The sequence below is a fragment of the Mycteria americana genome, chromosome 5, assembly GCF_035582795.1.
Source record: "Mycteria americana isolate JAX WOST 10 ecotype Jacksonville Zoo and Gardens chromosome 5, USCA_MyAme_1.0, whole genome shotgun sequence".
Classification (NCBI taxonomy): Eukaryota; Metazoa; Chordata; class Aves; order Ciconiiformes; family Ciconiidae; genus Mycteria; species Mycteria americana.
In genome coordinates, this window is record NC_134369.1 from 44,042,015 (window position 1) to 44,067,605 (window position 25,591).

General features: G+C 36.9%; 1 protein-coding gene across 1 annotated transcript in view; it reads left to right on the forward strand.

Annotated features, from left to right (window-relative positions):
* The window catches only part of AKAP6 (A-kinase anchoring protein 6), a 234,603-nt gene that overhangs the window by 22,568 nt on the left and 186,444 nt on the right, over positions 1 to 25,591 (forward strand). The window contains exons 2-3 of the mRNA XM_075503120.1: positions 16,803 to 17,054; positions 22,452 to 24,239. Coding sequence (XP_075359235.1) covers positions 16,803 to 17,054; positions 22,452 to 24,239 — 2,040 coding nt within the window. The remainder of the gene's footprint in view (positions 1 to 16,802; positions 17,055 to 22,451; positions 24,240 to 25,591) is intronic.

A 25,591-nucleotide genomic window follows, 5' to 3' on the forward strand; every position in this document is an offset into this window, starting at 1 on the left:
AGAAACTAAAAGATAGATAAGAGTCCAGCTGTAATAAGTTCAGCTCCATAAGTGATTTTCTCCTCCCATTCAGAAAGTAATAGGTAATTATTACAAACGTGAACATTACAAAAGTAACAGTCTCTGTTTTGTAAGTGATGAATCACTCCCTTGGGGAAGTCATAACTTCCTATTAATACATTTGTTCCAAGCATATGATCTACCCGGTCCTAAAATAAATTCTAAGCTTCCTAATATTAACCCAGTAAATATTTCCATTCCATTTGAAGCTTAAAAATGAAAATCAAAGCAAATTGGGGGTCAGATATTTACTTTTATACTATGAATTAGAGGGTCTCTCCTCTCTGAGATCAGCTTTACAGGGCTACCAAGTGACCAATATTATACTAGATTCTTTCCTGTCATAATGCCATAAACATTCTGCTGGAACTTAGGTCAGCGCTTAAAATAACCTTGCTAATTGCAAGTCTACAAGTGTCGGCTGAAATTTCAGCTAGCTGCCATACAGCAGATCTGAATGCTGAGAAATCACTACTGTAGCTCTGAACGTGCAAGGGAAGAGCAGACAGGCCTAAACTTGATCTGCACAATAACACAGGTAGAGGCAGCAGCCTATTTGCTATATTTCATGCAAAATAAAAACTGTTACTTGGCACTGAAGATGGATTGGGTTACAGATCATCTATGGCTTACTTGTCTGTCTCTTAAACAGACACGTATTTTCTGAATTACTGATTGCATGTAACTCCTTCAGCTGAGGAAAGGAAATGGGACAGTCTTTTTTTTTGCAAAGCTGATACCTGAAAACTCTCTTTCCAGTATAAATGAGGTAAGACACCATTAAAGTGATATGCTTTACAAAACATTAGAAATGTCTAAAGCAATAAATTATCAATGGTTGCAAATCGTTTTTATCAGTAAGGGCAAATGGTTTTTTTAATCAGCTGGTTTTCAACTTCTAAAGAAGTATTGCATGACCTAAAAGCATTTTGTTTGAAATAATACAATTAATTCCTGTGCACTGTAAATCTAACTTGCAAAATTGACAGATTTTTTTCCCTGTGGATATAGATTTCTGAATATTGAGAAAAGCTTGTTCAGTCTCTTTCACTCCCTGTTCTACATAATGTAAAGTTTCTGCAATCACAATCTTAGGCTTAAGCAATTTAAATCTTTCACTTCTGAAGGTAAAAAAGTTGTTTGGCATGTAAAGCTCTTAGTCCCATGTTTCGAGGGGGAGACTATAGCTTTTTGGTGTGTGTGGAGGTGAAACTTAATGCTCAATCTTCTCTATTCCCCGAGACATTACTCAGCTAACTTTTTATAGGTCACAGTATAATTAGAAATATACACTGTAAGATTATAATTACATTACTTTGGCTAAAACTTTGACCTATATTGTGAAGAGATGTGTTTAGTAAAGGCTCAGGAAACCGACAGACTGAAAAGAATGTAAGTAATGGAAAACATAGACCTTCATCATTATATCTAGATTTTACTATTTTTATTAGAAACATAATAAATTCTGTAGCTCTTTATAGGGAGACTGAATGTGACATATGAACACTCAGATGCTTATCACAATTGCATTAATTTAGGAGACCATTTTCAAAATATACTGTGAGCTGTAACCTTTCCAAAGGCCCTTTGTTTTATTTTTGTTCTCAGCTCACAAAGTTGTATGTGTGCCATGTCCTGAGGAATATGCTCACACTGCTCAAAAGTGTCTGTTCTCTCTGCAAAATTATTCATTCTTTTGAAACTGTACCTACAGGAAAAGTTCAGGAATTTTTGGTTAGCCAAGACTGTTTTCTTCAAAGATTTGCATTGGATTAAGACGATAAAGTCTTTTGATTTCCCTGAAGCAGAAGTTGGCAGTGGATGGAAAATTGTTGACTGATGTATAGTTTGTACAAGGTGCCAGAAGAATGGGAAATCAGCCATAGATTATGGCAGCAGTTACATCTGCTATTTGAGTAGGAATTTCTCATTGACTTTTAAAAAGTTTTTACTTTTGCTCTTCAGCTGCCCATGCATCAGTTGCCAATTGCTCTTGTTTAGACTTTGCTGGCTAAGCAAGTTCGGACTTTCATCTCTGTAATGGCAGTCGTCGCCGTATTCTTCTCCAAAGTGCTACTCATGAAAGTTTCATTTAAAGCTCAGAAGCATCAAGGATTGGAAAATTCTGCTACAGCTATACGTGCTTAGCACTAAACTAAGCGTAGTAGGTGCTTATTACATAAATACTATTGCTCCATGTCTTATACTTTTCTGAATGCTATTTCAGATACTGAAATGCATCAGTAAAGTAGGAGTCTGAACTCTTTCTGCTCCATATAAGAACTAAAAAGATCTTTTTGCTCTTCCATGGGTATGTCTATATTACCGTTTTAGTTTGGGTTGAAAGTGTGATTTTGACGTGAATCTGCTCTTTATCCCCATTCAGCACTCTTGGGTTCATGCTGGAGAGCAGTCTCCCTATGTGCAAACTGCTTGCTGCTGCTCACAGGCTTTGCCAACTAGCAGTTTCTTTTTTTTAATTTGTTCTCTCAATACCTTTGTCTCTATTTATGTTTCATTAGTTGTCACAACTGTGATTATATTTTCTTTTGCATTTCATCTGAGTTGATACTTTCTTGTGCAATTAGGTTTTACATTTAATGTATATGTGATTGCCTTGAATGAGTTAAAATTAGCTGGTATAGTGTTTGCCTTTCCCATACCTATTGCCTGTCCTGATAAGCAAAGAAATTTTCTCAGAAATTAATATTTTTTCTGGTATTTTTTCTTGTTTTTGCAGTATGCTTACCTCAGAGACAATATCAGAAAGCGTAGAGTGAAGTTCAGTTTTGATTATTACCTGAATTTTATTTTAAGTCTGCAAAAGAGAGTTTTCATACTGTATTTTCTATAAATTCAAGTTCAAAATATCTTCAGGAGAGATTTTTGAACTATTTTAATGCTCCTAATCCCATTTGAAATTGTAAAAGACATAATGGAATATAAACAGTAACGGTAGATTTTAGAAATTCTTCTCACTGTGAGCTTCAAGAGGTGGTGTGGCTAATGTTTTGGGAACGGGTCATTACGATGAGGAATTTGGTCATCCTTCGTGCTCATGCTTCAGTCTCAGAGCGAGAGACTGCCCTGTTCATTATGAACTATGACTTCCCCCAGCTCTTAATAAAGAGAGCTAAACAGTTGGCATGGGTTTTAGGATGTTTTCTTGCTGGAAGATAGTTTATACTAATGGGTAAGAGGAGTCATAATGTTCTACTTAACATATTAGTGTTTGGTTAATGTATTTTTGGAGGGCAGGATATTGAATTATAGGCAGTGCTAGAATTTTAAGAGAATGGATGTAGAGGGGATATATATGTTAGGTTTGACAGACTTGCTGTTATCAATACTATGTCAAGAATTTCTCAGCTGACCAAGTTTCCTATCGGCTCAGTGTGACTCAGTTTCTCACAAAACTCTTGATGAAGTGCTGAAAAAGTCTCTGTGAAAAGACCTCAATATTTAAGAGTGTAACATAAAGATTATTTAAAAATACCAATGCTCTTTCTCTTTTACTCAGACTTGCCGTTATTATGCCGGGATTGGCTGATATCCTACTGTGGCTTGCCAAGAAAGAGAAAACAGTTGCAGTTTTTGCTTTTTCTACAGCTTAATGGTTTTCCCGGTTTGGTAGAAGATGACCTGCATAGAAATACATTGTACAGTTGAAATGTGTTGAAAATATAAAAGCTACAGAATCCTCTAAGAATGTAGGCTTTCGGGGTGTATGGGGAGTCTTTCTTGTTATCAGTTCCAGACCAGAAATCACAGTTTTGTGGTCAGGGCTGCTCCAAGTGTTTTTCTTGCCAAGATTGTCATACAGTAACACTGCCTTTAGCCTACCAGAGTTAGTCCCTCATTGTCCATGGGCGTTTTATATTACCTGTGCATAAGGTGGAGACTTAGTCCAGCTACCTCTGCTAGGCAGAGCGAGTCAGGCTTTGGCAGGGATACTAGCTCAAGTATGACACCATGAGAGTACAGTTACTGTATTTCCAGGGTCGCATCCAGTCCAGCAGCAGTACGGCCACTTTATCGCAGAGGAAAGCCTTTCTCTGCAGACCCAGCTCAGTTGTTCCAAGAAGAATATGGAAATATGAATGCATGCAATTTGATGTGTTTCTTACCTTTCCTTCTTCCCTGTCTATACTTCAGGCTGCCACAATCCAGGGATCCTACGCCATTTCTTGTGAATCTTATTATCTGAAGAAGATGAAAGATTTGACTTTGTGTAAATTCAGGATTCAATTCGAGACTAAATTGATGATGACTGTTTTTGCAGGAAATAAAAACATTTACAAATGAATAAAATACACAAATATGCATTTGAAGCTTGAAGTCACTTAGGTTCATTAACTTCCACACAGACAAGTTCAGCTATTGAATTTCAAAGGGTTAGTTTACAAGCCCAGGCATGGCAACAGCCTTTCTTTTTCTCATTGCGCCCGCACGGTGGTAAGAGTTACACTCATTGCAGAAAACTACAGTCTAGACAAAGATAATTTATAACTTATCTCCGTATAGCTAGAAAATAAAATGGCATATAAGAAATGCAAGGCTGTTGATAGATAAAAACTGTTATTTTCTCTATCAGCATAAGAAACAATTTCTCTCAACCAAAAATACAGGTCATGCTGTCTTGCTTTCTTAAAGATGTGAACAACACTGACTATGAAGTGCTTTATAAATCAAGGATCTTATTCCAGTTAGCAACATGTGATAAATATATTTGCCTATATATACATATGTGTATATATAAATGAATAAATATTTAAATAAGCACTGCTCATTTCCTGCTTCTTTCAAGGCACTTCAGTCCTACTGTGTAGTGCACGAGTACTTTCTCAAGCAGCATCAACATCTTAACAGCCATTAAGCCTGGCAGTGCTTTACACTGGAAAGTTCTCTTGTAAAGCTAAAACCAGCACTATTAGGAGAATTAGAGCACAAGCTGACTTCTCAGAATTGTCACATTGCAATATGCTATGTATAAATATGCTGCTGGAATATGCTCTACAGTCTCGTAACATGTTTCTAAATTACAATTACAGTGTATTTAAGTAGTTCTATCTATAATATTATGTCTAATTTTAAAATTAAATATTTAGTTCTGAATACTGTATTAAAATGCTAATGACTGGCACTCTCAATCCTAGAAGCAGCCAGAACAAGCATCTATTATTAATGACACTGAATTTTAGGTTACTTAGAGCCAATTTAATTAGAAATAAGTGCTTCATTGTGTCTATTGGATATGGCATTTTTTACTAGATTATGTTAGAAGTATTTGTGATTAAAGTACTGCAGATATGGTATAAGATCTGAGTTTTGATCATTTGCTATTTATACAGTATCCTCTTTACATCTAAATCAAAAAATCAAGGATATTATGGACACGATTTTGTTTGAAAAGAAGATACCATACATAAACCTTTAAATATAAATCTGTATTAACCAAGACCCACCTGTGGGATGACAGTGAGATTTGGAAATAATCAGATAGTACAAACTACTAGATAATGTATGTTAATTATTTTTATATGTGAAATCTCATGTAAGCATTTTGATACTTGCCAAAAGCCAATTAAAGTAGTTTGGATGGTTCAGTTAGCTTTGGATGCCATGCCAGTCCCATAATTCCAGGTTTCCAATTTAGTCTCCATTATATTCCTTCTCAAAAAAGCCTGCAAAAACCCTACTGTGTTCTTCCTTCTGTGGATGTAAATTAGGCTTTTTGTTTAGTTTTGTCTTTATTAAATTTGAGGCCAAAAACCACAGGAACATTCTCTGTGACCTACATTGTACCTATCACAAACTAATTAGAAATGATTTCTAACATATTGTCTAATTAGGAATCATAATATGGGGTTTGATTTGCCTGCTAGAAGAGCTCTTTCCATAAGTAAATCAAGAAATTCCATGTGCACTTTCCGAAGTGAAATTAAGATAAAAATCTTGTACATTTTCGATGTCTTTAAGATTCACTCTTCTACCTTTTTTAAATTTTTCTAAAATTTGCTCTTTTATTTCTTCATTCACTTAAAACTTTAAGTTTGTAAAGTAGTAATTTAAGCTTTCTACCGATCTTTCACATTGTGCTTCCTGGATAGAGCAAACTTAGGTGTGGGCGGTTGTTTGTTTGTCTGTTTGTTTGAACTAGCACTGGTATATATTCTAACCTTGACTTTTATAAGACAGTGAGTGATATCCACTGTGGAACAGGCCTCCTGCTACACTGGGTAGGTGGTAGCTGTTTCAGACTACTGGAAGTGCCTTCACGTGCTTGGAGTGCTTTGTAATTGTTACTAACTTATTGGAGGATCTACCAGAGCTTTCCAGCTGACTTGAACACTTGTCATTCTGGAAAGAGGGCAGGAAGGTCACGAACAGCAAGCAGCATGCAAGATAGACTATAAGGCTTCTTTTCCATGTTTCTGAACCAAGCAAAAAAAATCTCAGTGATCCCCGTAAGGGTTCATGGATTAAACTTTAGCTTTCATTGAACAACATAAAAGGGAACAACAGTGCTAATAAAGCAGTCTGCTAATAAAGAACAAGACAGTTTGTGTCCTTTTTGCTGTCCTCAACAATGACTGATGGAAAGTAACTTCAAAAAAAGTCACAGGAGCTCTTGGAGGCTTAGCTGCACTGATATAAAACAGCCACTTATCTTGAAAACTTCCTGTCGTGCTATCAATTTGCATTACAGAAAACTTGGCACAGATGGTAGTTCTTCACTTCTGACCTGTTCCGGAAAAGAAAGGAGAGCACAGTCACCATACTGAGCATTTGACATGAGAGTAAAGAGTCTCACCATCCTTCATCAAATTCTGTTATAACCACTAAGCTTTAGTCAAAGAGAGTGAATGAGGTTAGCATTGTTTGGCTTGAGCAAGTCAAAACATTTCGATTAAAATTCTTCTCTTGTGTTCTGCATGTCTGTGCAGGAGGACTGAATTTTTCTCCTGTGTGAACTTGCAGTTCCTTTTATTTATTTATTTTGACATCTTACATTTCAGTAGTTTGTTGATGCCTAAAATACTTTGTGCTATTTACGTGGGGTTACACTTTGTTATTTGAAACTTCATTATTTCAAGAATGAGACTTCTTTTTCTCCAAGAAATTGTTTTCTTTCATCTAAACTCTTCTCTTTAAGAGCAGCTGATCTCCACCAAAGACCCTAATTAAGCCTATTGAGTTTAATAAGAACAAGAGTCTTTCTGAAGAAGTCTATAAACTGAAAAATCATTTCAGAGAAATGCACCTACTTTCTTGTATAAACAATAAAAAGAGATTGGCTCATCAGAAAACAGAGCTCAGACAACAAAGATCCTACAGTCCTGCAGAAGGCTTAAAGAATTCTTGAAATTTTTTTGTTCCATGTCGAAAGTAATTCCAAATCTTCTTCAAACTAAAAATGAGGAGAGAACAAGAGTGGGACATACTCAAAGCTGAGCTTTCAGAGTAATAGGTTGGCTGCATAAAGCTTTGAAAACTCACTGTTTTCAAAAGGATAAACATTTTGCTGGAAAATTGCTGAACTATTACTGCATTAGCATTGAATTCTGCTAGTTATTTTATATTGTAGATCAAATGATGAAAGTTCTGATCAAATAATAGGAGTGCTCTTCCTTCTGCTTCTTCATGTAGGTGACATGATTGTTTATCATATTCAATTTTTCTACGTCTTGCATTGAATGATAGTAGGGGTTTCCTCATAGCCAGTTAGCTACTCTCTACACTGAGGCCAAAAACTCTCTAGTCCTGGCCAGGCTACCAAGAACTGGTTGTTTTAGCTACAGCAGAGTGTATGTGTTCATGGTGAGTAAAATGTCCTTCCATTTGCATCCTCAATTTGCATTTGCATGTGGTAATTTGAACTTGTTAGAAATGCCTTTAACTTCCATTTAGTACATATGGCTTGCAGAATACAAGAAAGTGCTGAGTGAAGAGAGTAAAAAAATAAGAAGCAAAGGTAGTTATCTAGATGGTTGCAAAATATGTCCTACATAGTTCTATTATTGCAGAAGGAGTATAGAGTTGTGCGAAGAGATCAATAAGGTATCTGAAAGATGTTTTAATAAGTCTTCACTCTTCCATTTCAGTAGATATGAATATGTAATACACAATGAGTATGCTTAGTATAAAGCTACCTCATCATTTTTTCTCATTTCTTTGTGATGGTAAATGATGAGTGCAAGATAAATATATATATATATTATTACCATCATCCAATCAACAGGCATTTGAAAAATGCTTATTGTTTTTCAAAACTTGCCTCTACTACCCGTTGCTTGATGAGCTTTTCATACGGGTTTGGGTTTTGGCATTTTTCCTTTTTTGTCAGAAGTAGCTAGAATCAAAACCTGCTACTGTATTGCACAGTTCAGTACCATCTGTCTTCTTGCATGAAAAACTGCTCTAGAGTATCCGTGCAACACTGTCTTCCAGGGTGCAGTACAAAATCAGATATCAGTGACCACAAATATGAATTTTTCTATCAAGTTTTAAATTTTTTTACACACTATTTTTTAAAATTTAGAAAGTTAGGCCTTTATAAAAATCAGTATGCTTTAGCATGCTTAAAGTAAGATAACTGAAAAGTTGTATGGTTACTCATTGCAGAAATGTTGTATAGTGATAACTTTAATGGGCAAAGTCCCTGAACATTGTGGGCTTGGCTGATTATGGGGTGTACAAGAATATATTTCTTATTCTGAAGGTTTCAAAGGGTTTTCAGGTCATAACTTTAGGCACATTACACAGCGGGACCAGTGGAAGTTAGGAATATGAAAGCATCATTGAGCTGCAGATGTCACATCACTTCCCACACCACATCAGTTGCCATATTCAGTTCGTATACGTTTCTTACACAAATGAAATTCATGCATCAATTTTACTGATGTCAGGAATATCCCAGAAATGGCTAGCCCAGATTTGTTTACATGATACTCTTTCAGTACAATTCTGAGGTGCCTCATTTTACTGTCATAACTTCTCCTGTGGTTCTTCGGTTCAATCCCATCCCAGGCCTTACAGTAGAGTGGTTTTGTGCATCAGCTATCTGAAGCTTCCTGGGTGGACTAAATACTTCCTTGCATTTAAGAATCTGGCCTGTGGTGAATGCTGTGACCAGAAAGTCTTTTTACATTAAAGTACTGATTAAACTTAATAGGGAAAGAAAGGTTTGAAAGCAATCTGTGTTCTCTGCAGCCACCCCCTCCTGCAGAAAAGGTACAGGCTGGCCTAGGTTTGTAAGGCACTGCAGCTGGTCCTGGAAGTGAGCTGGAATAGCTTCCAGCAGCAACTGCCCTGCTTCTGGACAAAAGGATCCTTTTGCTTCTTCCCAGTATGTTTGATCCTCCGGCCCCAGCAATAGCCCATATGGCAAAACAAATGCAAGTTGCTGGAATCCTGAGACAGGAGCTTCACAGTCAACATTTCAGGCATTGTTACTTAACAGCCTGAAGTGCTTAGCAAGTGATATCATACCTTACTCCCTTCTTCCTTTCTTACTCATTTTCCTTGCAGACTGATAGTAAACCACTATACTTGCACAAGAAACATCCTAATAAAACACGTCCCATAAGCTACTAATAAATTATGACAGAGCAGCTCCATGTCTGTAACAATCCCAGACAAACCATTACTATTTTTGCAGCTCTGTCAAAGAATTGGTGATTTGACACCTATTTCACATTATTTTGAAGTACAGGGATATAAGAATGTAACTCACTGAATCCTGAGATAACAGAATACAGTAGAAACATGCCTACTTAGAGTTCACCAAACTGGATATTTATTTTCAAAACTTTTTTGAGCAATGTTTGCACAATAGAAAGCGGAGCATCTTTTCTTGCAAGTGTGTCGCAATGACTAGTCTTCTCTAACACCTAAAACTTTCCATTGATGAAATATGTTTGAAAACAGGGCTCTCTTAAAGAAAAAAAAAAAAAAGAAAAATGAAGAATATGTTTCCACAGGGAAAACATGTCTGTCAAATTAACAGCTTTCCCATATTCCAGCAAGTTTCTGAGAATTTTAGCAAAAGGTAAAATGAAGATTACTTACTGGAATTTTGCAATGATGAAAATGTCACTCACTTATAATAATGAGAGTAAATTAATCAAAATAAAAGCCAAGCTGGGAAAGAGAATAATGTGTAGAAAAGGATGGTGCACCAGAAAAAGTTGCTATCAGTAGTATGCGTGTTATCATGAGGGAAGAGCAGAGAAGCTTATTTTAAGGACCAATGTGTCTCCAAGCTGTCAGTGTCAGCAGAAGGCAGGGTCAGTGATCTTAGAGCCCTCCTGGTAGCTGCTTTCCTGCTGCACTTTGCATTCTTCACCCAGTAAAATGTATTCCTTTCCCCTAGCCACTGAATGCCCCAGCGATACCAGCTACAGGACTTCAGCACTTCAACTCACTTTCTGACAAACTTGTGACTCACAGTGAGTCTAGAGCTTTCCATGGCAGTTGATTTTGCTTAGTCAAACTCTGGATTTTTCATGTATGGTTATTTTCTTTGACTTAATAGTTTACTTAAAAACAGCTGCGAAAAAAATATGAGTACCATTCGCTCTTAAGGTTTCACCAATAATCCAAAATAGAAGAGAACAATTTTATCCTTATTATAACACTGTTTAGAGGTACACACAGCTAGAGATGAAAAACTATTTCTCTTTGAGAAGTCAGAGTGCATTTTAAAGGAAAATACCTTTCTGAAAGCTGCAAATCTTTATTTGCTTGGCAATAAAAACCCCTCTCTTATGTGCTCTTTCTCAGTATATAAGCATAAAAGGGCAGTGCAGAGAGTGAGTTTAATCCATAATTTTCAAGTACATTTTAAAAAAAAGAATCTGAAAATTCTTTGGCAGACATTCTAAGTTTTTTGTGAAGAGAAGAATTTGTACATTCTGATTGGAATATTTGTCTTATGAGGAATTAAAATGCACTTAAAAGGAAAGACCAAATAGATAGACATTGTCTTAAATCATAGATTTTGTTTTGTATGTACAGTAGTTGTAAGACTCAATGGCAATCTGTTTCTCTTACTGAGGTTTTACTGCAAGATCAAAGAACGGAAATCTGCAGTATAGCTTCTCTGTCACTGATATTAATTTTAACGCAACATATTGCAACCTTTCATCTTTCTTTAGTTTCACGTACATCTTAACAGAATTTCTGGAAGAGCAGAGAAAAAATATTTTTTACAGTCAACATCAAAGCTTAGTTTTCATTGACTCTTGAGTGTTTGTTTATGCACTTTTTCTTTGTCTACTGCAGTGTTTGCAGTTCAGGCTATTTTAGTTGACGTGGAGGGCTATGAGCAGGCTGACGGATTCAGCAGCTGCAAATTATAGGATCAGCTGTCTGGAAGACTGAGTGAAGTGGGCAGTTGGCAGCCAAATGGATACAACCCCTGTAGCCTAAGAAATTCCACCGTCAGTGCTACAGGATAGCCCACGAGAGGATGACAAAACCTTTACCTTAACACCACTATGAACCCGTGTAAAATAAAAATGCCTAGTGGATGGTTGAGATCAATGATTACAAAAAGTTGTTTTGGAAATGGTGCTTTCTAAAAATCAGGCTATAATAGCTTCTGATATCAAACTATATAGTGATGAAACGGGGAAGGATTTCCATGCTTATATTTGTAGGCTCTATATTATTGCATCGACCTGGAACTATGCATATTTAGAATAGATGCCAATAGATAACTTCTGTTTTCTTATTACTTAAAAGTACATGGTTTATTTTATCTACCTGCTACTTCTGGTAAGAGCAACTGGCACTCATGACAGCATTTAGGTACTATCTTGTGATACTGCTGTTCTTTATTTTTAAATACAAAGTGTAAAAATGGCACATGACGATGTTCTGCTGGTTTTGCTCTACCTAACGCTAAATCACCTACGAGGAGTTAGGAAGAATGAGGACAATGAGGCCATGTTGTACCAGGTCTTGATACTGAGCCTCAGTAAAATCGGGAACTTCCATAGCATGACATTTTTGTGCTATATTTGAACTGCATTAATTATTACAGAAAATCATTAAATTCACAGCTGTGCTAGATATAGTTATTTTATTTTGCTGAATTATATGTAAATCTAGACATCAGGTACAGTAGTAAGAAAATGTTGTACTAGATAATGCCAACTGGATTTTACATTATATTGTTTCCTCTCAATATTCTGTTTTGTGCCAGGCAAGTGTAAAGAAAAGATGCAAGTAATTAAGCTGTAGCTTTATTAATGCTCTTCTGCTGAGAACTAATCAGCGTTAACTTATATGGCAAAAGTGATCATTTCTTTGTAATCATGTTCTCTTGATAAAGGGCTGGCATTAGCCTTTACACTGCTATTCTGTCCTTTGTGCAGCTTTCACCTTCCCATCATCGTATGACAGTTAAAAAACAAGGAAAAGGGGTATAAACAGGGGCCTAAATTCTTTTTTCCAAACTTTATGTAAGATGGACTTCCCTCAAACCCAGGTCTAATCCATTTTATCCAGGAACCTAGCCTGTGGCGAAACGAAATCTGGTTCTTTTGATAATGGCTACAGACTCAGCTGAAATGGAAGTCACCCACCAAAACAATGTTATGTGATGCAGGAATGTCAACTCATGGCTCCTAAGATTTTTTTCAAGAAATACCCAATAGACTGACATATGACTGTGTGCCGTGCGTGCAGAATCTGACATACTGGGGACTGCTGATCAACTACTGGCTATCACACAGGCGGTTAGTGCATGTTCAGTAAGATTGTTGCATTGACACTACCGCTCTTTAAGCACACAGTGAATCCAGCCTACTCTTGTCTGTCTCAGACTGAGAGTGCGTGTGCAGGTGGACTGCACAGCATATATGTAATATTGAACTGGACATATTGAACTTGTGCATGCACTGTCGACATTTGTCCAGGACTTCTTGACATTGAATAGCTGGAACTATTAATAGGGGAGTTAAATCACTTTAAATCTACGCCTAGCCCTGTTGCAAATTAAATCAGACTTTCTGAATGGTTCAATGAGATTTTCATCTAATAGCAAGAAAAGAAAAAAAAAAAACCAACACCCCCAAAGGTCACGTCATGTGAACATACTTATCAGCAAAGAAAAAAATTATTTCTATACTCCCATGAAAGTAAGGACAAGACTACAGTGAATGCTATACTAATTCCAGGCCAGAAGGGAGAGGGAGCTGATGATAAAGTCAGAAAATGGAGTTCAGAGTTTATATATATGTTATGAAAAGGTATGTAGGGACTTGATTTCCTTCCTGGCTCATTCAGCCACTCAGAAAAGAGCTTCCTGTCTTTTTGCCACCCACTCTTTCTGAAACCTAAATCCTTCAAGAGCTGGTACTTTGTTTGTCTCTGACTGAGTATTCTTATATGTTAAGATCAGAGTATGTGACCTTTACTTGGATATGGACGAGATCGGCCTTAGGTTCTCTCCATGTTACTGAAACTGTCAAGAGAGGTTCATTATCTTGTTAGTACATAAAGCATTTGGCCGCTGCTATGCTTGCAGTAGTCTGTAAGTACTTCAGACTTTGCTTTTTGAGGAAAATGAGCAACTTATAACAAGCCATGTAAAAATTAAGAGCATATGTCCTTGAGTATGTGCTTCTTTCAAACCTCTAGTGGTTCTGGGATTTGCATTTCAGTACAAAATTTTCTGTGTTGTGGAACGTTTGTCCACTTCGGAAATTTGAGATGCTTTGGTAGCTAGCGTAATGGTAGCTCAAGATAAAACTTGTTTGAAGTGTAGGTCTGTACTCTTGATTTAGAGTATTATCTAGATTCATTAGCCAGTATTTTCAGTACATTATCTAACAATTGTCAGGAGACGCTTGCTCGTTGTTAATACTTTCTTCTTATAGCTTCATGTTTTCAACCTCTCTGAGAATTCTCATGACAGTTGAATTCAGCATGTAACTGTGTGTGTGAAGCTGGAAAATAATGTTCTGCAGGTTGGCACAAAGTTAAGCTCATTCACATGAGCAGTCTAACTGAAGATTGATGTGGTTTAGCCCCAGTCGGCAACCAAGCCCCACAGAGCTGCTCACTCACCCTCCTCCTCCCGGTGGGATGGGGGAGAAAATCGGAAGAGCAAAAGTAAGAAAACTCATGGGTTGACATAAGAACAGTTTAATAATTGAAATAAAATAAAATAATAATAATAATAATAATAAATTGTAATGAAAAGGAAAACAACGAGAGAGAGAGAGAAAGGAACAAAACCCAAGAAAAAAAAATTGATGCAACCACTCACCACCTACTGATCGACGCCCAGCCAGTACCCGGGCAGCGATCGCTGCCCCTGGCCGACTCCCCCCAGTTTATATACTGAGCATGATGTCTTATGGTATGGAATAGCCCTTTGGGCAGTTTAGCTGTGCCCCCTCCCAGCTTCTAGTGCACCTGGCAGAGCATGGGAAGCTGGAAAGTCCGTGCTTAATGTAAACATTACCCAGCAGCAACTAAAATATCAGTGTGTTATCAGCATTCTCATCCTAAATCCAAAACACAGCACTATAGCAGCTACTAGGAAGAAAATTAACTCTATCCCAGCTGAAACCAGGACAAAGATATATTAAGTATTCTTCTATAGGTTGAGTCTAATTTATGAAGTTAGTTACTGGGCAACAACCCATTTTTTAATCCCTAAAATTAAAATTAAACTGCTTTATGGCCAAGAGGAAAAAGACATGAACAACACTGGAGAAGTGAATGCAAATTCAGTCAAACTAATTCACTAAAAATATTCTTTAAAGCATTTGAAACAACATAGAAATACAGCTGTGCTTTCCAGCCAAGTTTCAGTTGTAGTTGGATAAATGGATAATAGTAACCTTTTCTAAAGTCTGGAAAAGATTTTGCTGAGAGTTTTAGCTTTGTCTGTGTGTCTGTAGAATTAGATTAGCACGCTAATCTGGTAACTGGAGCGTCCATTTGCTCACCTTGAAGTGCGTGGATATTTGAAGCCCTGAGCACTTGCAGCCCTACGTGTCGCCTACGCAGGCGAGGCTGTGTGTTTTGTATTTGCAAATACAGATGCCGGTTGTTACAACAAGGGGATTGAGGACAGAGCGGAAGAGATACTGCCTGCCTCTCAAGGCAGCCCCAAAACTCTGCTCATTGAAACGCCAACATTTTGTGCTCATCTCCGGCATTTCTGAGAGCTACTCCTGCAGGGGACTTGATTTAGCTGTTAGTGCTTTATTAAAACGAGTAACTACTGATAGTACTCAACCATAATAGTTTCTCAAGGGCTAATATTGTGCTATCGGTTGTACTAAAAGTATTTAATATTATCTAGGGATTTGATTTTGGTTTAATTTGTTACATACATACAATTACATATTCAATAATTTGGCTTTACTTTCAGACTGAAGATGTCAAATCTGAACTGATAAAAATTACTGTACTGTATTATTAATTTAGAAAGAATCAGCTCTACTGATTTTCTTGTTATTCTACTGCTGTATGAAACCACAAGAGTATCATCACAGACATAAGGTTTCATTGTAATTGTCTGATAGAATTGTTTCAATAGCAAATTTGAAAAGAATCAAAATTATGTTGTTTATTCTCATTTTTATTGATGTTATGCATATACTACCCTTTACCTAAAAAGGACATTTCTGAAAGTTTGAATTAAAATAATTTCTTTATGTTTTTTTAAAAGAAAGAAGTCTTGGATTTAAAATATGCTATTAAGTCACCTTTAAATATATGCCACAGATGTAGGAAAAAAAACCTTCTAGGATCCAGTGCTAATTTTTTTTCAGTATTTTAATCACATTTCCTTACTTGTTTATAACATGCTTTTTACACATAGTTTTCAAACAGAATTTTTATAAAGCAGTGTTGTTCACTAGGTAGTATATGCCTAAATATTCTTTAGTCTTGTGACTTATCCTTTCACGAAGAAAATTGAGACTAGATTGTAAAGATTTTACACTGTATGCAGCACAGTTTAGAAATCTGGAACATTAATTGTTAAATTTGGAGGATACCATCCCATCAAAACCTTAGTTTTATAACCTGGTAACTTATGTTTTCTTTTCTGCTTTCTCAACACAGCTGTTCACAGCTTCTCTGTTTTCCCTCTTTCTCCTTCTCCACTCATCTTCTTCTGTTCAATTTTGAGTCCAGAACAAGACTATGCAAATTTAGCGCCCTCTCATCACAGCAGTCAGCAATGGATCTCAGAAATAGCTTTTCCACATTGAGTCTGTCCCAGGCTTTTGCCCTACTTGGCTATAGGAGCTAGATTAAAAGGTAAATTCTGTCCAAAAGAATTTTGTGGATGATGGCACAGATCAGATTCTTTGCATTTTAACTGGGGGAGGGGGAGAGGGGCAGAGAGGGAGACTGCTTGTGGCAATCTTATCACTTTCATTCCTATTGCTGTCTTCTAGGATGTCACTTCACAGTGTTAGTTTTCTGCTTCTGATTCATGTGATCTTGTTGTGCCATCCTTCTTTATTGTATGCTGTCTCTGCGCTTACTGAGCAGCCCTGCCAAACAGGACAGCTGCTGGTTCAGTTGCTGTAGCATTGCCATAAATAAATAAAAAAAAAATAGAGAACCCTGGATGTATTAATTACATTATCTTTCCTCTCTGAAATAATCTATTCTGCATATAATAAAAAGTCCATGAAAAGTAGAGCTGATCCATGAAAGGACCATGTCTGCAGCTAAGTATCTACTTTCTTTTTCCATTACAGGATATTTGTGAAGATATATCTGATCATGTTGAACAAATTCATGCTCTACTAGAGACTGAGTTTTCCCTGAAGCTTCTGTCTTACTCTGTCAATGTGATAGTCGATATCCATACAGTACAACTACTCTGGCACCAGCTACGTGTTTCTGTTCTGGTTCTGAGGGAGCGTATTCTCCAGGGACTACAAGACGCCAATGGAAACTACACCAGGCAGACTGATATTCTGCAAGCGTTTTCTGAAGAGACTAAGGAGGTATAGTAACTACATTAAATTTTGAGAATTTCATCTGTATTTGAAGCAGCTCACCCCTGTTGCACATTTAAAATGGCTAGGATTACTTAAGGATGGCTTACTTGTCTTCTAGATATTTTGCTAATTTTGTGTTTTAAATGTCTTCAGCTGGTATCTGTTCTCATAGAACCAAATTAAAGCAAATTAAGGTCAACTTTCAGAAGTGTCATGCTAGTACCTAGCAATGTTTTCTCCTGATTGAAATATTTTTCATAAAGGATCGGAAACACTTACAGAGGTGCATCTGGTCCAAAGTCCTTGGTCTGGTCATTCATGAATTTAAGGTTCATATCCAATTCAAAACTCAATTTTTATGTGCAATGAATTCTTTAATGAAAAGCTTAGACATTTCCCTTCTTGCATACACAAACCTGAAACTTACACGATACTTTCCAAAATTTCCCAGACTAGGTCAATATTGCTTTAAAGCAGAGAGCATGGACTTTAATTTGTTTGAGTGGTAATTCTGCAACATGCCTCTAAACAGTCACACATTTTGTCTGAGAAACAATGATGCATGAATCATACATTTTTTGCTCTAACACGGTGTCAAATTCACACACATGTAAATGCTTTGTAAATCTGGATTCATTTGACTAAAACACCTTTTCCTTTCAATTCATCATTACTAAATTTATTCAGTTAGAAGGACACTACTTGCCCAATTTTTAACACTGAAAGAAGATGCATATTTTTATAGTTAAGGTAATTAATGGTTAATAGAAGATACCTTAGCATGTTGAGGATTCTTCATTTGCTGAAAGTGCTACGATTAGGATACAATGCTTTTGTTAGGATTAGAGACCTCTAGATCAATGCAGTAAGATTCTGTGACCTGTGTTACAGAGAAATTCTGAAATCCCCTAAACACGTCCTGAATTGCAGATCGCTCAAGTTTAAAGAGAACGTGTATATTTTTCTGCTCCCTGTTGGGTTTTATATTTGTCTTTGGCACAACAGAGTGGGTGGTCCTGAAATGAATGCTCAGATATGCCCAGGCCCACCTTCCACACCCCCTCTTCCGGAGGTATACATACCTGGTGCTTCGGATTCAGTTTCTGCTTTGCTGTTGCTGGCAAACCTTCTCTGGCAAGTCTGAAGAAAATCCACACTTGTCTGAATATCCAGAGTGGTGAATTAGGGTGAAGTCATTATTTTATGACATAGCGTAGTGATTTCAAGACATAAGGAAGGGGCAGATTCAGATACTAAGAAACAGGAAATGTCCCATCTGGGTCTGATTACAACTGCTGTAAAAAACATCCCTCCAATACAGGGGAGGGCTGACTGGGGAAGGATAGATTATTTTTCAGTGGGGAAAAAACATGTTGCCAGATAGGCTTATATGGTAATAAAAAAGACAAAATATCCTGACACGAATCTTTTTTTCCACCCCAACTAAAACATAAATAATATTTGATAAAATTAATGGCTACCAATAACAGGGGCACAATATTAATATTAAGTTTCTGCTCTATTGCTTGAATAGGTTTCCAGAAATTGCTCTACAGTTTTTAACCTTCAGGTATTTATTCAAGCTTTTCATCGGGTATAATGGTAGTGGCTTTATTTGATGAAAATAAATAAATAAATAAATAAAATGTGATGTAGAGACAATTGTATCTACTCTTATCTATCATTTTTTTTGGTGTTTCCCCCTTATCCTTTCCCAGACAGGACTACATTGTGGGACTAGTAAGTGCCTCACGATACAAGTATTATCTATCAGGGTTATTCAATGCATATGTGAATAGTGAGACTGTTTGAGCAAACCTAGAAACCTTTGCCCATACAGATAACTCTTCCTTGGAGAATCATTCTCCTGATTTTCAGTACTCATTGGGGATTATGAACTGGGAATGACACCTTATTTTTTTCTCCTAAGATTGAGAAGTCATCTGGTTTTAAATGAATACAAGGAAACTTTCACACACAACAAAGATTTCTATTTTGGAATTCACTACTGTAGGACACTTAAAAGTGGACAGAAGTTCAAAAAATAAATGAGAAATCTAAGCAAAGATAGGAGGAATTATAACCTCCAGATGAGGAAGTCCCTGCGCTGCTCATTGGTAGAAGCTGGGAGTGCAGGTAGAAATGTTGTACGTGGAAGGGCCATATATGTATACCCATGTCTTACAGCTCAGCTAGCAGAAAATGTTTAGAACTGAAGCAAAGACAGGATACTGGGCTAGAAGGAAATTTGATCTGAACCAGTACAGCAAACGTTATGCTCTTCTGTAGTCCACGAACCTATCATTTCACAAAATATTTGGCTCGCTCCTTAAGTCAGCTGTCTTGTGTGTAATGGTGAAGAGTGGCTTTGGCTGACAATGTTAACTGAGGAGCTCCATGGAAGAAGTGACCTGCCAAGGTTTCTTTCGGGTTCAGTGAGACAATCTCATCTCCTTAATATTCACTACTCTCTCAGTTCATAGACTGCACAGTCAATCACAGCGCAACAGTCCTGCCTGGGCTATACTTACACTGTAGCTGTAACATATGTAAATGCGCACAAGCTAGCACAAGGAACAGGGATAACACCGGTAGAGTAGCTACCAAAACATGAAAGTGTACAGCACAGGCTGTACTGGCTTGGTTAGGAACCCAGCTCATTAACTGGGCAGGCAGTAACTGTGCTTTTGGCTATCTCAGCAGTGCCATACTGAATAAGGTGGAAATAAGGTGGAAATAAGGTGGAAGTAAGGTGACCAGCAGGAAAGGGCACAAAAAGTTTCATGGCTTGGAGGAAATAGAGGAACCAGTGAGGTAAGCCGCCTGCCATGATGGAGATGCCAAGTTAAGAAAATACTTTTTTTAATACAAGACTTTGGAAAGGTAAGGCTTTGAAGGACCATTTCTCCTTCAGGAATTACCCAGAGATAGATAAGAAGGAAAGAAAAATGAGTTCTGTGCAGCCTGAGTTCTGTTCAGCTGAACCTAACCTGTGAGTTTTATTTCACAATTGATAAAGCCAGGAAATACGGAAAGGATCAGTATAAGACCATGTTAAGTACAGTGAATTCTGATGTTCTCAAATAGTTGGTAAAGTCACAAAAGAAATATCTTACAAATTAAATTAGCTCATTTGAAAGAGTAAAAAAAAAATGCAGAATTGTGCTGGTTTAAATATAAATACGAGAAGGTATTGGAAACAGCCTACAGAGCTTTACAGGAAGCATTACTATGTGAAAAGGGACAAATTTTTTTAACTAAGGCATTCCTATTGGTAGCCATGCCATTAACTAAATGTAATATTTTTCTGAAATAAAAACAATAATAAAAACATGGTAATACTGGCATTAAATAATGCTCCTCTGAAGCACACATGTAAGAGGCTGCTTGGAAAATGACCAAGCAAGATGGTTTAATGCATGTGATTGTAAATTTTATTAATGTTAATAAACACATTTTTAAGAGACGAAGGAATGGAGCTCATTACTCAGGAGAAATGAAGGCCCTTAGGGCCTTGGAAAGGGTTTTGATTTATATATGGTTTTACAGTTTCTAATCTTTTCCTAAGATTAGAGGGAAAATGCAGCTGTAATACTGATCATTGTTTAGTCATTATTTTCCTTAATAAATGCAGCTCCAAAATATAAATTTGACAGATTTATAGAAACTTCCCCTTTTAATTCTGGACTATTGACAATGTACAATTTGTCGCATAGGTTCTACATCTGGATAGAAAGTGCTAAATAAAAGATGTTTTCAATGTCCAAGATTATGGTTGATAAATAACTTTCTAATAGATCTTTTCTATAAATAATATTTTTAGCTGGAGGATTTTTTTATATTTTTACTTTGAGTAATGCAAGTGGGGTGGACAGAGTACAGGGCTCAAACATTATATGTTTATAGAAGATGGCAAACAATAGCCTTCTTTATTGAGACTATTCTTGTTCAGACCAAAATCCAAGTGTTTTATTGTGAGATGAAGAGACTGTGGGGTTATTGCACCTTCTTCATGCATGATGCCTAAGGTCCTTAAACTACGGGTTTAGGCAGTGTCATGCGACAAGCTGCTCCAGACAATAATTCAGACAAGAACCTATTGCGGATACTCAAGAGTTTGCTTTAAAAAACTCTATTATGAAAACCAAACCTGGGTAGAAGGACCAGTATACTGATTTAGGCACCTAAAGTTGTATCCTAAAACACAAGTTTCTGCCCTTTATGATGTTTTTTAAGTAGTTTCTGTAAGCACTTGGGCTAATGTTGGCTTTATTTATTTTTAATTCTGCTTTTCAGTTTCTTTTGTCCAATTGACATGATCTGCCAATTTCTCTTGTTCTAGATAGTTTCATGGAGTTACTTAAGATACACACCAGTGTAAATAAGAACAGAAATTGTTTCAGAATTATTTGATCCTACGTTCAGGTTTCAAATTATGTGCTGGGATCTGGAAATAGTTGAGGTCTGCCTAAGTGTTAAAACATTAAATCACCTACTAAAAATATGCAAATAACCTGTTGCCTAAATATAATTTTGCTGTGATTGTTATATATCGGGCTGCTTTTGGTTCTTAACGTAGTCAGATTTTTTTCAGTGTCCTTCAAATAAGTTACCAAAATATTTATAAACATTAATTTGACTTTGGTCTTAAAACCTCATTTACAACCTGAGATGGTCTCCTCTGGCTATGTCTGTGTTTCTGAGATTGAAGGACTTCCATTGAGAAGATGCTGACAAGACGTGGCAGGCCAGAGGTTTAGGATTCCCGGCTAAGTTTCTTTTTCTTAAGCTGTTCTCCACTTGTGCTCCAAATATCCAGCAGATAAATCCTCAGTTGATAATGCTACAAAAAAGCGAAATGTAGTTAGCAACCTGTCTCTCGTAAATATGGGAAGAAATGTCTGTCATTGCTAGATGATGCTTGGAAAAAACATTCTGGTGATCAACTGAAAGATCGTAGAGCATCATGAATTTCTGAGAACATAAGATTTACAAGGTGGCTGATATACTCAGCAGTCCCCAAGATCCCCTGTTTAAGGTAGTTAACACAGGAAATACTATGAGTCTGTTGTATGGAATTTCTGAGTCCCCCCTACAAAGTAAGTAGAACTGAGAGCAGAATTTAAGAAGGAGAATATCAATACAAAAGTGAGTCTCTGTTTTCAGGTAACTTGCTGCACCAGACTGAAACTAAGCATTTTTCAGTTTACTGCCATTTTTAATTCCCAAATACTTTAGAACGGTTTGCTTACCTACAGGGTACTGCAAAAACAGGCAGGTCAGAGATAAATGCTTTTCTAGATGTTAGGCAGTGAAACATAGAAGCTGCTAGTTCGTTACTTGGTGTGTGCTGTATATGAAAATTAATCTTCTAAAAAAGTACAATTTCTTTGTCTATTTCAGGACCGTCTTGACTCTCTAACTGAAGTTGATGATTCTGGACAGTTAACCATCAAATGCTCTCAAAATTACTTATCACTGGATTGTGGTATTACTGCATTTGAACTCTCTGACTACAGTCCTAGTGAGGATTTGCTTGGTGCTCTGGATGATATGACCTCCAGCCAAGGGAAAGCAAAATCATTTGAATCCTGGAACTATAGTGAGATGGATAAGGACTTCCCAGGACTTATCAGAAGTGTGGGTTTACTTGCAGTAGCAACTGATTCCATTGCTTCCCAGTGTAATGAAGCATTAAATGAGAAAGAAACCCACATACCTCTTTCAGCAGAAGATGGAGAAGAAAGCAAGGACAGGAAAGCACCACATGAGCTCTCACTAGTATCTCCTTCTGCGAACTCCTCTCTTTCTAAAGGACCTTGCTCTGAAGATGGTGTTCTACCTACTGACAGCAACCCAGTTTCCACATTAAAGAAACCAGAATGCAATCTTCCACAGCACACCAGTGAAAAAATCAAACACACTCACTGTGAAAACTCAACTCCTAAGAGGTCCATAAGAGACTGCTTTAACTACAATGAAGACTCCCCTACACAGCCTACATTGCCAAAAAGAGGTCTATTTCTGAAAGATGATGTATTTAAAGGTTATGTGGAAGCCAATGATATAAAAAGGCAAATCTCTCAGATAGTTAAAAATGAAATGAGTAGAAGTACACCCTCATTGTTAGATCCACCAGACAGGTCCAAGCTTTGCCTAGCTTTACAATCACCCTACACTAACAGTCCATCTGCAGTTAGTCAGTCATATGATTGCTTGAATACCATAGGTGACAGAAATCTTGAGTACACAATAAATAATCACTTGAAGGACAGTCCTATAAGTCTAGGGAAGTCTACTTTCTACACCTGTAAAGAAAAGTCAAAGCACAAGAAGTCTCATGATGCTCCAGAGAAAGCGAAAGCTAGCAGAACACCTGGAGGTGTGTGTAAAACTGCTCCACCAATACAAGTCAAAAAAAGAGGACGGTCTTCTCTACAAAATGGAATTACTTCTCGTAACTCTCAGTCTCTGGGGGAGACGGAGACAGATTCTTCTGCATCATCAGATTCTTGTAACCAGAGAGACCCAAATGGGCAATCACAAGGTAAAACTGAACCTCTTAGATCACCAACACGTAGCCAAAAGAGTGCTTCCTCAGCTGGTTCTGAGCTTACCAACTCATCACCTCTTCTACTGCGAAGAAAGAATAATAAAAGCTTCTCCTCAACACCAAGCTACCCTCAAAAAACCAGTAAAGATGGTGAGGCCTGGTATGGATCTGATGAATATTTAGCACTTCCTTCACATCTCAAACAGACTGAAGTATTAGCTTTAAAACTAGAAAATTTGACAAAGTTGCTGCCCCAAAAGCCCAGAAGAGAAACCATTCAAAACATTGATGACTGGGAGCTGTCAGAAATGAACTCAGATTCAGAAATGTATCCAACGTACCAGACAAAAAAGCACAAAAAAATAGGTAGAATTTCACCAAGCTCTTCAAGTGATATAGTATCCTCCTTAGGTGACAGTATTGAATCTGGGCCTCTCAGTGATATTCTCTCTGATGAAGATCTTTGTATGCCTGTATCTTGCATTAAAAAATACATTGAAGAAAAGTCAGAAAGGACTGCTGTCGCTCAGCCCACTGAGAATGAGACTTCTGCCTCAAATAAATCAGCTTTAATTCATCAACTAATGCAAGATATACAGCATCAAGAAAATTATGAAACCATATGGGAAAAAATTGAGGTAAGGCAATAATCCTGTGTTCTTCTGCTGTGTTCTTAATAAGCCTATACATGGAGATGGAGCTGTGGGCAGGGGTGGAGTTGCTTTCTTGTCTTCTTTTAATGATGAAAATAGTCTCATCTAGTGACTGCTAGGAGTAGAGAACAGCAGTCATCATTGTAATTATAATAGACTGCAGTTAACCTTAACTAATATACAGAATTTTCCTACCTTATTTTACTTACACCAATGCCTTTAAACTTGGCAAAACATTAGTTTATCAATAGAGGTCTTTACCAAGATCAGGTATATGGTAAGATTTTTTGGATGAAGTGAAAGATAAACATTGGAAAATTAGGGATCTTGGTTGTATTTGAATGAAGTTATACTTAATATCATCTGCCTATTTTCTTTATAAAAAAGAATTGCTTTAGTCCAGGAATAGAGGAATCGTTTTCTTGATGCCTGTCATATCATGTATAATAACTGCATTTCTTTATAATCAGTTCTCTTCCCTTGCAGTGATTATTTTCCCTCCAGTATTGGTATAATAACTAAGCATAACATCTTTCTTTCTTTCTTTCTTTTTTTTTTTTCCTTAAACAATCCTTCTTAAATCATGGCAATTTAATAGGGCAATATGCTAGAGCAATAACGGCAATATACTATCCCATGAAACTTCAGATGAGATAGGATTTCATTCTTGGCTTCTGGCATCACTTCTTCAGAATTAACTCTTCTTTATAAAGTGGAAATGTTTGCAGTAGTTAACACTATGAGAGATCTTTTCGAGAAAGATAAACTTTGGAAAGGGAAGTGAATTTGAATGAATAATCAAACAAGGATCTAGCCATCTCATTAATATAATTATTAGCTTACATTCGTAGTAAATTTTTGTTTCTGTTTTCTGATGGGTTTGTCTTCCTGGCCATTGTAGAGGAGGACTCTCCTATTCAGAACATTTCGTGTCCATCCTCAATATAGTTTAGTAAAATGGCTGTCAGAAAAGAAAGCTCCATCTCTACTAGATTTCAAAATCCTTTAAAATTCCTGAAGTATGCATTAAAGGGTGATCTTGGCATCTAAATGTTAAATCTGGTATCTGCATTATCTTCTGTGTTATCAAGCTCTGTAAGAGCTCAGAAAAAAAGGAGGACTTAGTTTTATAACGTCAGTAAATGCTTCTTATGATGTATGATTTCTATAACTTTTGAAGACATTGGAAGTATTATGACTGGTAGAAAAGTAGTTGAGCTAGAGATGTTTGAGTATAAAGTCAGGGTAGAAAACACAGAAAGGGAAATTCCTTCTTAAACAAAGGAGGGAGCAGCAGCTGTCAGCCTTGAAACAGTCAGCTCTAAAGGGCAGTTCTT